The 14397-nt window shown below is 37.0% G+C and overlaps 1 protein-coding gene across 1 annotated transcript; it reads left to right on the top strand.

The window, feature by feature from the left end:
- The first annotated feature begins 2339 nt into the window (after nucleotides 1-2339).
- Nucleotides 2340-11236, top strand: PDCL2 (phosducin like 2). Its single transcript, XM_068404147.1, has 7 exons — nucleotides 2340-2428; nucleotides 3535-3607; nucleotides 5934-6054; nucleotides 6496-6586; nucleotides 9142-9285; nucleotides 10520-10728; nucleotides 11073-11236. The coding sequence occupies exons 1-7, from the start codon at nucleotides 2340-2342 to the stop codon at nucleotides 11234-11236; spliced, it is 891 nt and encodes a 296-aa protein (XP_068260248.1).
- The last annotated feature ends 3161 nt before the right edge of the window (nucleotides 11237-14397 follow it).

Here is a 14397-nt window from a genome sequence, read left to right as displayed (position 1 = left end):
TGGGGGTAATCCCCTAATCTTACACGGGAAAACACCTCACACTGAAACTAAGTACAGACTTCAGGACTTAATTTCAAAGCATTCAACTATTTAGAGAGATATAAAAAAGTATGCCAATGTTATAATGCTCTGTTTTCTAATATATTTCACGCCTCTATCATATTTTAAGTATTCATTGTTATACCATATCAACAGTTAATGCTTTTTCTTATTTTTCAGGATTTAAGATTCCTGAGCTAGAACTAGTGCTGCAGGAATGCTGAGTACATGGACATACTGTTTTTCCTTACAAAAATCATTCGTTACTAATGTACAATTAAAAATCACTAGAATGTAAATGTCCTTAAGCTAGATTCTAAGGATTCAAAAGTTTCTTTACTTTCTTGATTATATTAAAAGCATATTAAAATTATTTGTTTCCTGGTGTTGTGATGTTTACAACTGTGTGTCATGCAAGTATAAAAAATTCAGTGTGTGCATTCAACAGACATGGCCTCTAACAACACAGCTATGTACATTTATTTTCCCTTATGAATAAAGGCACTCAGAGAGTCATTTTAATGAGAATGTTTGCAATGTAGACTATTGCATTTTTTCAGAATATATTGTAAGTTATTTGTGCAGTCTTTAAAATCACAGCTTATCTAGGCAGGCGAAACAAAAGGTATGGTCTGGTTTTCAAGATGATGTTCTCTACCCCTGTACTTCCTTCACTGTAGCCTACAGACTCCTGGCAGTCTGCAGGGTTAAGATAAGTGCTCTACAGGTGGCCTACAGAACTATATTGATAATAACGAAGTTTGGCAGTCCTCAAAAAGCCTTAAGATTAATAGTGTTTCACTGGCTGAAAAAAATTTAGAACCTCCATTCCCTTAACAAAAGGAAATTGAACAAGTTGCATGTTTTGAAGAAATATCTTGACTTTAATTCAACTGAAATACAATAGCATCATTTTTTTTTTGCTATTAAGAACACAGATGTAGTATGGTTCTCATTCAGAAGACTTAATTGCATTGTTTACACTGTTCCAGAATTAGAATTCACTTGGAAACTCAATGGTTTTGATGTAGACTTGAAGAAACTCTAAAGAACAACTATAAAGAACATTTAGCCCACACCCAGGGCTAAACAATAACCACTTGTTCTATCACACAATCTCCCCTCCCAGGCCGAGAAAGGGAATTGGGAAAAGGAGACAGACTCGTGGGTTGAAATTTAAACAGATTTAATAAAATAAGAAAACCAATATCAATACTAATACAAAAGACACAAAATTATGCTTAGCCCATAGAGTGGTGACAAGCCCCTCCAGGGATTGTAACTGTTGAGGTGGTAAGGGGAGAACCTCCCCAAGTTTTCCAATTTATAGTGAACATGACGTTAATATTATAGAATACACATGTGGGCCAGCCTGGGTCAGCTGCCCTGGCTGTCACTGCTAATGGCCTTGATCACCATACCACAGCTGGCCACAAACTGAAACAAAATGTAACAGAAAATTGATTCTATAATTTTATCCCCACGAAACCAGGGCAACAAGTTAGCCTTGCAATCTTCCTAGCTTCTCTCTGAGTTTGTTTTCCCACCAAGGTTGTGTTAAAATACAATGTTGAGGTTGTAACTGTGTTGGAAGTAACTAATGATTCAGTGTAGAAGTGGATTATTGTTTTTAACATTGTATCGCCTGGTCATGGTTTGAATTGACCTTAGCTTTACTACTCCTGCATCTGCAAGCTTGGTTGAGTAGCTGAGCTTCAGAAGGCAGCTGGGAAAACAGATGGCCTTGGAGGTGGAAATCAGCTTAAGAAGTCCTTTTCCTCTTCTTACCCACTTGTTTTCACTCTGCAGTTTCCTTGTCTCCGGTTGAACTGGTGCAATTAGCTGTGAACTGAGGATCCAGTGTTATACTACCCCTGGTCAGAACTAATGTGTGGCCTTCTGCCACAAAACACTTATTATATTGTATTGTATCAAATTAGGTTATTTGTTTAAGTTTTTCCCCTCACTGCCTTACGCCGCACGACCGACAGCTTTCACTCAAGCAGGCAGTGGGACGTGGAGGCCACAGCTGAAGGGCAAGGCAGGGCAGCAGGGCTGCCTCTGTCAGTCGCACCCAAACCATGGTCTAAAGCAGCCCAGACTGAAAGTGCCCTGTGTTTGATGTTTTGTTTGTTCCGATTTTATTTATTTTGGTTTGTTTTCTGAGTTTTTTTCTTCTGAAATGTTTTTAAACAGGATCAGTTTTGTCAGCAGTAACCAATGAACAGTGGGGCAAACGGCGGGGGCCCGCCGCCGCCTCACCACCTGCCCGCCTCACTCCGCCACCGTTAGAACCGGTGATGGCGAGGTGGCCCTGCCCCAACGGCCGCCATTGGGTCACAGTAGTGGCCTCCATGAGGAGAGGCAGCGCCCCTGGGGTGCCATGCAGGTGGGTGCAGAGGGTCACCCCAGCCCCGAGCTGTCATGGTGGGGCAGCAGCTGAGACTGAGGGCGGTGAGGGAGTTGGGGTGGGGATGCCAAGGAAATGGGGAGGCTGCAGGTGGGCAGCGGTTGGGGCCGAGAGAGGTGCTGGGTGCTGCGAGAGCCATGTCGTGCTGCCTGAGGCACCTGCAGCGCCTGATGGGCAAGGAGAGATGAAATGGAAGGTGGCAAGGAGGGCAGGAGCAAAGCTGGCTGCCAGGGAGGGCTACCTCTGCATGGCCAAGCCTGCCCCAGGGCCCGCAAGGCAGAGAGAGACAGTGTCGCTGCCCCGGTCCTGCGTAGCCTTCCCAGTCCCTGTGGCAGTCCCGGAAAATAGCAGGTGGGACAGCAGTTTATGTGGGTTTTCTTGTTGGAACACATCAGCAAACTGTGAGTTTCTAATGGTTAAGAGTTAACTGTCATTACTGTCCTGTAAGAATAATAAAATACTGCACTTTGATAGCTGGACCATTGTAGGTATTACTTTAAAAAGATCATCGAGAATTTGTTTCATGTCATTCATAAAAAAAAAAGAACTGTAAATTAAATTTACCAGAAGTGTTATTTACACTTAAGGATTGAAGTTATCCAGCCTGTGGGTTCCCAAGCTTGATACATGCATCACCCCTGGCAAAGCTGGTGGTAATTAACGTTATCCTTCATAGCAGTGAGAAGTGTCATAAGAAGTTTTTTTGCTTGGGATTGTGGCCTGCTAGTAGAGTAATACTGCTTCAGTAGTCCGACTTCATACTTCGAAACCAATTTACGTTGGATCACTTTTGCCACTGCTTGGCTCCTTTGCTCTCTTACCATCAAATATCTTTTGAAGTTTTTGACACACATTTTCATTTATTTCATCTGTGCACATTACTGAAACCTTGAACTAATCACTTAACACCAACTTTTTAAACATTGATTTAACTCAATTTGTTAAAAAATTGTTAAATATTTGTTAGATTCTGATCTTCTCTTCCTTGAGACTGGAGTTCAGATTTATCAGACACATCTGTTTCTGTTATGCTTACTCTGATTTAGGATTCTTGATCCAATTTTTTTTGCTTTCTCATTTTGTAGATGTGACAGCATCTACAAAATGTGCAACTGGTTACATAAACTGATTGAATATGACAAACATTACATAGAAATGGTATAAAACACACCATTTAAGTAAAATACTATGGAAAGATTTTATGTAGGACCTAAATTTACAGAAAAACACAAAATGTCAAAATCTTTCCTGGCAAAAACTGGCCAGAGCTTATCTTCTAAGTTACCTACACGCCAATTCTGTTTCAGTAGTCCTTTCTGTTGCACGGTTTTGAAATTATTTGTCGAGTTATGATGATGATTTTTGCTATGTTTTTGAATGCCTCATGATTCTTTGCATTCTGTGAAGTGGGGAAATCTGATCCTGACTCAAGTCAGGAGATCATATGGTAAAGCACTTATGTGGAGACCAAAGTGCATGTGTATCACTCGTGTTTCTTCAGTGTTTCCCTTGGAGGAGTAGTCCTCTTAGTTCTGTGGAGTTTTTGATGCCCTGGCTGTACCTAAGTCAAAATTCTACTTTGGTGAATGGTTGAAAACTTGTAGTAAGACTGACTGTAAGACTTTCTTATGTAAGTAAACTCTGGGAAATTACACTATAGCAAAATCTTCATTTGGGTTTTTCCTATTCCAGACCCATTAGTGGCCATCTAATTAATTAGATTATATATGGAGATTCTCTTTTATTTTTTTCCAGTGGATTATATCAGTTACTATTCAATCAAAGAAGGAGAAAAGATCACTTATTCTTAATTCTTTATCTACATTTTCATATGTGCATAAAGTTAAAGTAAGTTTGCTAGTATGATTGAAAGACTTGGTGATGAAATAACCATGTTCTTAGAAGTGGAATGTTACAGAAAATAATTTTCCAAATACTATAACTAACTATTTACAAAGGAGATGTCATTTTTAGTCCAAAATATGGATATTTGAGATTTGCAGAAGGAATCAATTGAAGTATTCAGATATGAAATCTCCTCTTTATCTTAGCAATAAGGCACTAGATGTTTGCAAAGCCAGAATGCTCCACTAGTAGAGAATATTGGTAGCAGTACCCTTGCTGCAATCTGCTGAGCCCATGTAATAGGTCTGTTGCAGAAACTGCCATAATTATTGCCACTTCCTTTCCACTCCAAACCCTGCAAAGTCCCGCTTCCTCACTCATGCCAGAAGAAACTGGCAGAGGCAAGAGTCTTCTCGCAAACCCACTGTACTTAACTATTGTGAGCAACAGCATGATTCTACTTACTCTCTTCGTGAATTTCCCAGGTATGTTTTAGTCTAAACCGCAAAGCAATACTTTTATCTTTGTGAAATTCCTGGAGGCCTGTGTTGCATTTGATTTTAATTAGAATTTGTTTCATTATACCCATGCTAAATTCTGTACAAGAGCCTTGTTGAATAAAAATGAGGCAGCTATTAGCTGGAAAGGCCAATGTAGTACTCACAGGCATAGTACTAATCCAATGGAAATCCTGGATTTTTCCTCAGGTAAAATTTTTGTAATGTACTTTTTGTTCATTTGATGCTGCTTTATTATGGAATTATGAATACTGATAAATATTTCTGATATATACATATTATACAGAGACTTCTTTATGGAGGTTTTCAAGCAAGTCATTACTTCAGGGCCAAAAATACCACACTTTTTGATTAACAACCTGTTTTAAAATCTGCTTTAGTACTTTGAATCCATATTTGAGGCCTCCTAATGTGTTGCTGTTCTACCATTCCAACAGCAGCCCAGTTACAACAGATTCTTTTAATGTGATAATTTCAGTAGAAATGCAGTCTTGTAAAGAGTACGCAGTTCCTTTATCTTAACCATTTAATTAAAATTACCACAAATGAAGACTTAACACCCACGGAAGTCCTGTGTTATAAACATGGTGTATAAAGTAGCTTATGTTGACACATTAATAGTAATCATTCATTTAAAATAAAAAGGTATTTTCCTTCTGATTCTAGGCATGTTTTTCCATGTTTATTCACAATGTCAATACCTTATTCTTAGTAGTGACATAAAAATACTGATACAAAAATCTTGCCTGTATAAAGCTGTATTTCTTTAAGTGTGTTTAAGTAAGCAGTGTATAGTTTTGGGTTTCTGAAATAGGTTTCCATATATCTTTTAGACAATTTTTTAGCTGATATTTTGGAGACTGATTATTTTATCTATGCTTACATTTTGAGTTTTCTTTCTGTCTTATCATCTCCTTGCTGTTTTCTGTTCAGAAGTGAAAAATGACAAATGAAAATTCATGATAGAGAATAGTCCATGAAGGTACTGCAGCCTCTAAGTAATGGTTTCCTTTTGTTACATTCTTAATATATGCCAAAGTGAAAAAGGGCTGGTTTTGATTTAAAAAAGGGCACACAACACTGATTTGTTGATTTAGTTTTGTTTCATAATATTAAAACAGGATCCAAATGAAGATACTGAATGGAATGACATACTGAGACATTTTGGAATTCTTCCTCCAAAAGAAAAACCAAAAGATGAAATTGAAGAAATGGTTTTACACTTGCAGAAAGAAGCAGAAGGCAAGTAAAATTAAAAATACATGCTATTAGTATAACAAAATTTGAAAAGTGGAGATTTTGTCAATAATGGTTTTCGTAATGTAAACATTGTACAATAATTACATTTTTATTTTAATTATTTTCACTTCATTATTTTAAAAAGGATTCTGAATTTAACATATAACAGAGTTAGTGACAAACATTATGGCAGGTAACATGTACAGATAACTAATTTTCATAATTTCCTAAAGGAACCAGTCTGTATTTTCCTGTATAGCTATAGTTAAATAAATTTCATTTTTTTCTCTCTCACCCAGTTATACCAAAGTTGACTAATCTCTGAAATTAGTAAATCTTTTTCTTTCATTAGTTCCATGTCCGTGTAATAATTTTCATAAATTTAAAATTTTTGTAGACACTTGGAGAACGAAAGATGACTAATTTTTTGTTTATTGTTTCCAGTGAAACCATATGAAATAATGAATCTTGAAGAACTGAACGAAGCTGAAGATGACTTTGATGAGGCTGATAGGAAAGCTATTGAAATGTACAGGTATAGTAAGATATTTCTACCCAGATTAACATATACTATTGTACATGCACATGGTCCTGAAAAATAAACTCAGAATCTTTTGAATAGTTATGCCCGCTGACTGACACAACTGCCTTTTTTCACCTTCCACTCCTTTGCCAGCAGGTAGACAGCACTCATGTTACTTTCCTACTTCTTCCTGATTGCCAGTGGCAAAGAGAAGCAGTTTACACCATATTTTACTTTGACGTTTTGTTAGAACAAAATTATTTGCCTTTTAAAATACTTAATGTAGCCTGAAAGCTGGATATTTAAAAGAAAAAGAATAGAAGGGACCACAGTGGAAACCACTGTTATACATCCTCAGTTCAACTGAAGATATATCGTCCTACTGTATGTTTAGAGGCTTTGTATGTTTGAAGTGTTCTATACTCAACATTTATTGAAGTTACACAAGTAGGGTTCATTCTCTGTTTGCCTGATTAGACTGTACGCCTCACTCTCCCATTCTGAAGATACTTTCTGCCAGTCTTTAGGAATTAGAGCAATGATGATAGGAGAAGTTCTGTATCCCATTTTCTCTCTTCTCTGGACAGCATTTTCCGAGGATTTCAAGCCAGGAGGAAATGGACAGTTGGTTGCGGGCATCCCTTTTCTATCACATTGCACAAGAACATTAGGAAAAACAGGGTCCCAACATACATGGCTTCAACTTTGTGAAAGATACTGAGTTTGTGCATATGGAGCGCGTGCCACCTATATCAACATGGCATGCCATTAAAGAAGAAAACTGTATTTCAGTGCTGGAATCAAACAGTTTAGTATTTTTAATTGATAATGAAATAATGAATCTGAGTATTACGAGCAAAATACATCTCTGCCTTTTGGATAGCACTCATTTCCAGTACAGTATGCTTTCTAAACATATTATTGAAATAAAAATGCAATGTAAAATTTATTATGAATTACAGTTTCACTATATCATACACTGCAGTTTCTACGCTGGAATGGTGGTAGTTGATAAACCTGTGTGGTTTTGAAAGATGTTTATCAAGTCAGCTGTGGACCCCTAATACACAACTATTGTGTTTGTTTTGCTTCTTATCCACGATTAATTTTAATGGCTTTTCCATTTCTTACTTCATTAAAATATTAAGTTTATATTGAAGGGAGCTCAGGGGAGATCTAATCGATGTCTATAAACACCTGAACGGAGGTTGTAAAGCTGACAGAGCCAGGGTATTTCCAGTGGTGCGCAGTACACAGGACCAGAGCCAGACAGCACAAACTGAAACGCAGCAGGTTCCCTCTGAACATCAGGAAACACTTTTTCACTGTGAGGGTGACCAAGCACTGGCACAGGTTGCCCAGGGAGGTTGTGGAGTCTCCATCCTCAGAGATGCTCAGAAGCCATCTGGACATGTTCCTGGGCAGCCTGCTCAAGGCTGACCCTGCTTGAGCAGGGGAGTTGAATCAGATGATCTTCAGAGGTGCCTTTCAACCTCAGCCGTGCTGCAATTGTATAATTCTGTGATATACCATACACAGTTCTTACGCATAACTGTGGCACAAACTTATTCAACTATCTTATAGGAGTACACCAGTCTTTTTACTTACAATACCATGCAAGGTCAATATGTTTTATGGATTCAGGTTCGGAAAACTTTGGCAGTTTGTGTGAAGACAGTAATTTTAGCTATACTGGACATTCACATGTATATTTTTGTGGGTTTTTTACAAAGTACTCTGCTGAGTTCTGTAGAGCTTTGTACTGTAACTAAGAAAAATGAGACATGCAGTTTACACAGAATGCGAATATGATCAAAACTTTTCCTCTCTCTAGATTCTACCTGTACTTACTGCTTTTGCATTGTTAAAATGACTAAACTAATTCTAGTGCTAACATTGTGTATCTGGTGCTGTATTCTCATAGGAAGATAATAATTCACATAATTATGTGGAAGTTGTGAACCTAAATTATCAGGCATTGTTGCTAAAGTATAAATTGCACATATATTATTTAATCTTTTTTGAAAAAGCCACTTCTATAGTGGCTTTCAGTTAGTAAAATTAATAGCTGCTTTCAGTTCAACAAATCTCAGTGAGGCTTTTTCTACCTTGCAAGTATTTTTATAGATGAAGACTGCCATCTACTGTTTTTACATTACAATTTAAATGAATTATTTAAAAATTGTCTGGCAAATATTTGTGTAAGTACTGGTAGTTCTTCTTCAAACTAATCTCATTTTCAGAATCAGAAAAACGATTAGTACCTACTTTAGTTTTTTCTTGCTTTGTCTCAAATAACAAACCCTTGTGCAACATGTTTGTTACTCAAGTTTCCCAAATCTGATACTGAGGAATACAAAACTAAGAAAATGTATTTTAATGTTATCTTATTGAATAAAGTGTAGCATAGAAACCTTTCTAGCTCTGAAATTATGTTTGAAGAGCGTCAGCTAAATGGTTACTCAAAGCATTCTTTAAAGAAATTGAGAGAAATGCACTAGATATTATTTTAAAGTGCAATTAAAACATTCCAAAGATGCTTTTTTTAGTTATTATTTTTCAATTAGGCAGCAACGCTTGCAAGAATGGAAACGTCTTCAGAGGAGGCAAAAGTATGGGGAGCTAAGAGAAATTTGTGGAGAGCAGTATGTAAAGGAAGTTACAAATGCTCCAGAGGACGTTTGGGTTATAATTCATCTTTATCGGCCAAGGTAATTACTTTCTTGTTTAAGATGTTGAATACTTCAATACAGAGAACTGAAGTGGTAATTAAAAAGCAACACCAAGAAAAATGAAATACAAGACTAATGAAACAGCAATTGTTTGGAAGCAATGAAACCATAGAGCATGGAGCCTCTTTGATTTGTTAATTCACTTTGTGAGAATTAATCACTTTTGTTCAATTATATGGAAGATTTATTTTGCCTTGTATGCTTACCACCATGCACGGAACCTCACTGGGATCTCTGAATTTCACTGAGAAAGTGGTGTCCACTGTCTGTGCTAAGGGAAGTTCGTTTGCAGACTCTTTTCTCAGCTGGAGTGCTGTAACAGGATTACTCTAGCTTTTCTTGCTTTTCATTGTTTTTGTTTACTGGAGAACCAATTCTATACTTTGCCATTGCATAAATACGAGTCTGTGAGGAAACTCGTAATTCCTTAGGAATTAATACGAGATCCTCGAAGTCTGTTATTGCCAGTGATAAATCCTGCTCTTCCAAACCTGCCTCACCTGCCTGTGACCACGAGAGGGTGCTGCTGGAACTCGTCGAGGGTCCATAGGCTCAATCGGCTGCTTGAACTTACTCAGTTACAACAAAAATCCTAACTTCTAAAAGGTTAACGGGCTGGAGGGGAACAAAAACAAAGCCCACCGTTTTCTTGTTGTGGGTCTTTTTTTTTTTTTTTTTTTTTTTTGAGATTTATATGGTGATACTATTGCAAAGAGTGGCTATGAAAGTAATGAACAGGCCTATGGCGGTAATATGAATATACAAAGGTTTCCCTGATGTTACATAGATTTTATGAAGAGAATGAAGAAGTGATTACATGTTAAACTGAAAGCCAGTTCAAACAAATTAAAGTAAAATGTATATTACAGATTTAAAAATCTCATTTAAAATCTACAATAAATGGACAAAATGAGCTTTAAAATATTAGTGGATAACAAAATTCAGGCACAATACTTGAAGCGTCCAGTAGCTTTACTGACATATTTTACAGACTATGCCTATTATGTGTTTTTACTTGGATAGCTCTTTAAATCACAGTGATCTTAGAAGAAGCTAAATAAAATTTGTGGTGCAATTCTTATAACAAATTAAAGTAAAAGCAGCCTATAGGAAAAGGTACATTTATTCTTCCAAGGCTTTATTTTTAATAACTTAGTTGTTTTACAAATCATTTACACCAGAAGTGTCATCATACTTTCTTATTCTTTTCTAGCATCCCAATGTGTTTACTGGTTAATGAACATCTCAGCCTGCTAGCCATAAAGTTTCCAGAAGTCAAGTTTCTCAAAGCCATTGTAAACAGCTGCATTCAGAGTTACCGTGACAGATGTTTACCCACAATACTTGTATATAAAACTGGTGAAATAAAAGGCAGGTTCATTGGAGTAGCTGAATGTGGGGGAATATATCTTAAAGTAGAAGGTATGAGAAATATTTTTTAATAATTCACTTTATAGAAAATTTTATATTGTTCATAGTCATTAAATCTAAATATCAACGCTTAAAGGTGGAAAAGGTTTCTGGATGTTTTTGTAGAAAAAAGCCTACAAAAAGCAAAGAATTTATGTAATTCTGTGGTAAGAATATTGGATAAGCACAGATATTTCACAATTTCACAGTTATTTTACTGAGATAAAGTTGGGTTGTCAAATGATGGCTCTGTTGTTTCTTGTTGAGGAGGAGTTTGATCTTTTAATAAAAGTCCTTTTCCTCTTAGGTGAGAATTTATTGCAATTATCAGAATCAATTGTCATTTGTTTTTACAGAGCTTGAATGGAAACTAGCAGAAGTTGGAGCAATAGAAACTGACTTAGAAGAAAACCCAAAAAAGGGCATTATGAACATGACGACACTGTCAGTGCGAAATATTTCTGCTCATGAAGTCACCAATACAAAAAGCAGTGACGTGATGAAACCATGTATTACTTGAGAAAATTTTAATGCAGATCATCTGTTCCGACATAAATTAGCTCAAATACAGTTTTTACTCCTTGGCTAAGTCTGAAACAATTAAAAGAAAAAAAAAGAGCTTTTGTTTCACTTTGTGTATTTTTTGGTTTTGATTTGTGGAAGAAAATTGATGTAGTCAATGAAAGCCATACTTACCTTTAGATACATAGAGATGGCTGTCATTGACCCTGCGAGTCTGGATTCTCCATTTCATACAAATTCTGTTTAAATGGAACGGGAAGGGGAAGGTATTGGCTGGCAGGCTCTAACCCGTACTTTCTTCCTCCTTTTATCCAGCATGAGTGCAAAATACTCCCTTAATTCTCAGTGAAATGGCTCTAGTGGAACTCTGCTCTGCTAAATACTTTCTCAGTTCCCCCCATTGAAAAGGTGACCCAAAGACAATGGTGTGTATAGTGATATAAAATCATGATTTGGCCCTGAATCCATGGACTAGTAGTTGTTTGTTTGATAGGTGTTCAAGGATTTTCTTCAGTGTCAAGGATAATCTTCCCACTATTTTAGAATACTGACAGTTGCATCAGTTGTTCCTAACAAAAATAAGTATATCCTTAACAAAACAGTTTACAGTACAACTGTAGATAAGCAAAACTACATGAGTGAAGAGACCATGCCCCTGATTCAGCATTTTTGAATAGTGAATCAAATTGTACAGTATTTTTATTTTTCCAGTGACTCACCATTAAAAAAACAATCTCAATGTGCTAATGAAGATTTAGTTATACATAGCTGACATGGTTTATAGCATCAGGATGCAGAAAGAAAAATCAAACAGAAACAGTTCACTTAACACTTGGTACATAGATACCTAAGAACACAAAAATTAACAGTAGCCATTTTTTTTCACCTAGTAGGATACAGCTGCACTATCAGTAGGTACCTACTGGCAGATACCACTTCTAGAAACTTTTATTTTTCAGATTCAAAGAGATAACTAGTGGAGGCATTTCAGAGATAATGGCGTATTTGCCACTTCAAACTACAAAGCTAACCAGTAGTTTTAAATGTAAATAGGTCTTCAGTGACTTTAGATATGATTCCACAGTCACATCAGGGGAGTATCAGCGTAGGCTGCTACAAAAGGAGCACTACCACCCGCCTCCTCTTAGTGGTGAACCTCCCTCCTCCTACAGTGGCTGCCACGGGGTACAATACACAACGGTACAATTGCTAGTGTTATCACATTGGAAGTAATAGCAATACATTGCTAGATATGACAGGAAGGGGCCAAACCTCGCCTTTGGTGACCCTTTGTCCAAGTGACCATGCGATCGTGATTACAGCCATCAGATGAGACCAAGCAGCAGCAAAACCTAAGGGAAATCTGCAGGTTAAAAGCAGGTGTTTCTGGTTCTTAGTTAGTTACACCATTGGTAGGAAAAAGGTCTAGGGATAATTGTTAGTAAACCTTGCTTTGCAAGGATTATGTAGATTGTAACAGGCTTTCAAGTCAGCATCTTTGTTAAATCCACTGTTTTTAGTGTTCTGGAGTGATATGAAATTTAGTTTCAAAATCAGCTTCCTCAAACAGATCCTCTTTTTGAATACGCTGGTGAGGATCAAACAGGACCATTCTGAGCAGATGATTGTTCTATGGCTCTGAAGTATGTCATGCCCAAGATGGCGATGACAGTTCTGTAGGAAACACAGACACAGTTAATGGTAAGTGCACTGGAAATTTCTGCATTTGTGGCCCAATCTAGTCCCATCATTCAATAATTCACAAAAGATTAGCTGCTCGTAATTTAGGAATGTCCGAAAATGATGCTGGCTGTCATGTAACCTTTGTGAGTGAAACAAAACTATCATTACACACCAGAGCAAACTCACATTGACAGTAACTAGGTAGAGAATAGTTTCATAAAACCACCACACCATTTCTAAGCCTTCCATCCTGTTCCTTCAGGAGCCTTTAAAATACTTTCAAAAGAGAAGCAGCATTTAAAAAATGACCTTGGTTAGGCCGTAACCTTGGCAGAAAATACAAATGTGTGTGATTTCCACAGCTATGTTGCCTGTTTTGATCTTTGATTTTTAGCCTGTTGGTTTCTTGGCCATATTCTAGTTCTGGCAATTATGCATTTTTGTTGACAATATTCCTGAGTTGTCTCCTGGATTTTCCATTCCTGCTCTATCCTATTATCTTTACTACATTTCATCGTAGGAGCATTACCCTTTGCATGAGTAATGAAATGGTTAGTTTTGTTTATATCACTTTTTCCTCAATTCAGAGCTAGGAATAGAGTATTATCAATCAGTAAGTAATGAAAATAAGTGTTTTTACTAATGCTTTTTAAAATTCTTCCAGTGGAAAAACTGAGCTCATGGTTAGCTCTTTAGCAGCATTACTGCTAAAGAGATTCCTGTCCCTACAATACCTTTGCATGAGACTTTGGTCACAAGGTGAATCAAATGGGGAAACTGATCTACCTGAAAAGTAATTCAGAAAGAAAAATCCATGAGATTTTGCAGCCAAGTCGAGTTTCTTACTTCATTCCAGACACAAATTGTAATTAAGCTGCTATAGATACACATTGATAATTATGCTTTTATATACACTGCTGTTTAGGAGATCGACTGAAAAATAAACATCCTTGTAACTGACAAAAAACCCTGGGAATATTCATACCCTATTACCACTGAGCAATGTTTTATTTTACAGAAGACAGTTCTCTGCTATGTTCTGCTGCATGCAGAACAGGTTTATGCTAACATAACCACTACACATTTAAGCATATTCCAGTCCTGCAGTAGGCAGTATAGCTGGAATCCGTTAGCAGTTGTACATAAAGACTGTGTAGTGTCAGTCATCTCTCTGATACCTAATGCTGTTTGTATTTATTAGCTGGGTTGTTCTACAACTTTCTCTGAAAGTCAATAATACAGGCACACCTTACAGTTTTTATAAGCTTTACCAACACACACAAGAATACGAACTTTTATTATCAGAGGTAGCCTGCAAACTCCTACTACAGCTGTGTCTTCCTGTGCTGAAATGATACATTTTCTGAACAAATCTACACCTCATTCCCGTGTAGTCTGCCTAACAAAAATACTTCAGCTCCATACAGGACACTTCAGTTTATCAAGTTCACAATTACTCTTTTACCTTGCAGCCAC

The sequence above is a fragment of the Nyctibius grandis genome, chromosome 6 (genome assembly GCF_013368605.1).
Source record: "Nyctibius grandis isolate bNycGra1 chromosome 6, bNycGra1.pri, whole genome shotgun sequence".
Taxonomy (NCBI): domain Eukaryota; kingdom Metazoa; phylum Chordata; class Aves; order Nyctibiiformes; family Nyctibiidae; genus Nyctibius; species Nyctibius grandis.
The sequence above is the reverse complement of the archived record's forward strand: the minus strand, read 5'-3'. Positions and strand labels throughout refer to the sequence as shown.

Coding starts and splice junctions, on each gene's coding strand:
- PDCL2 (XM_068404147.1), top strand. CDS start 2,340: ATGGCGAGGTGGCCCTGCCCCAACGGCCGCCATTGGGTCACAGTAGTG. Junction 3,608..5,933: donor ACAAACATTACATAGAAATG/GTATAAAACACA, acceptor ATATTAAAACAG/GATCCAAATGAAGATACTGA. Junction 6,055..6,495: donor CTTGCAGAAAGAAGCAGAAG/GCAAGTAAAATT, acceptor TATTGTTTCCAG/TGAAACCATATGAAATAATG.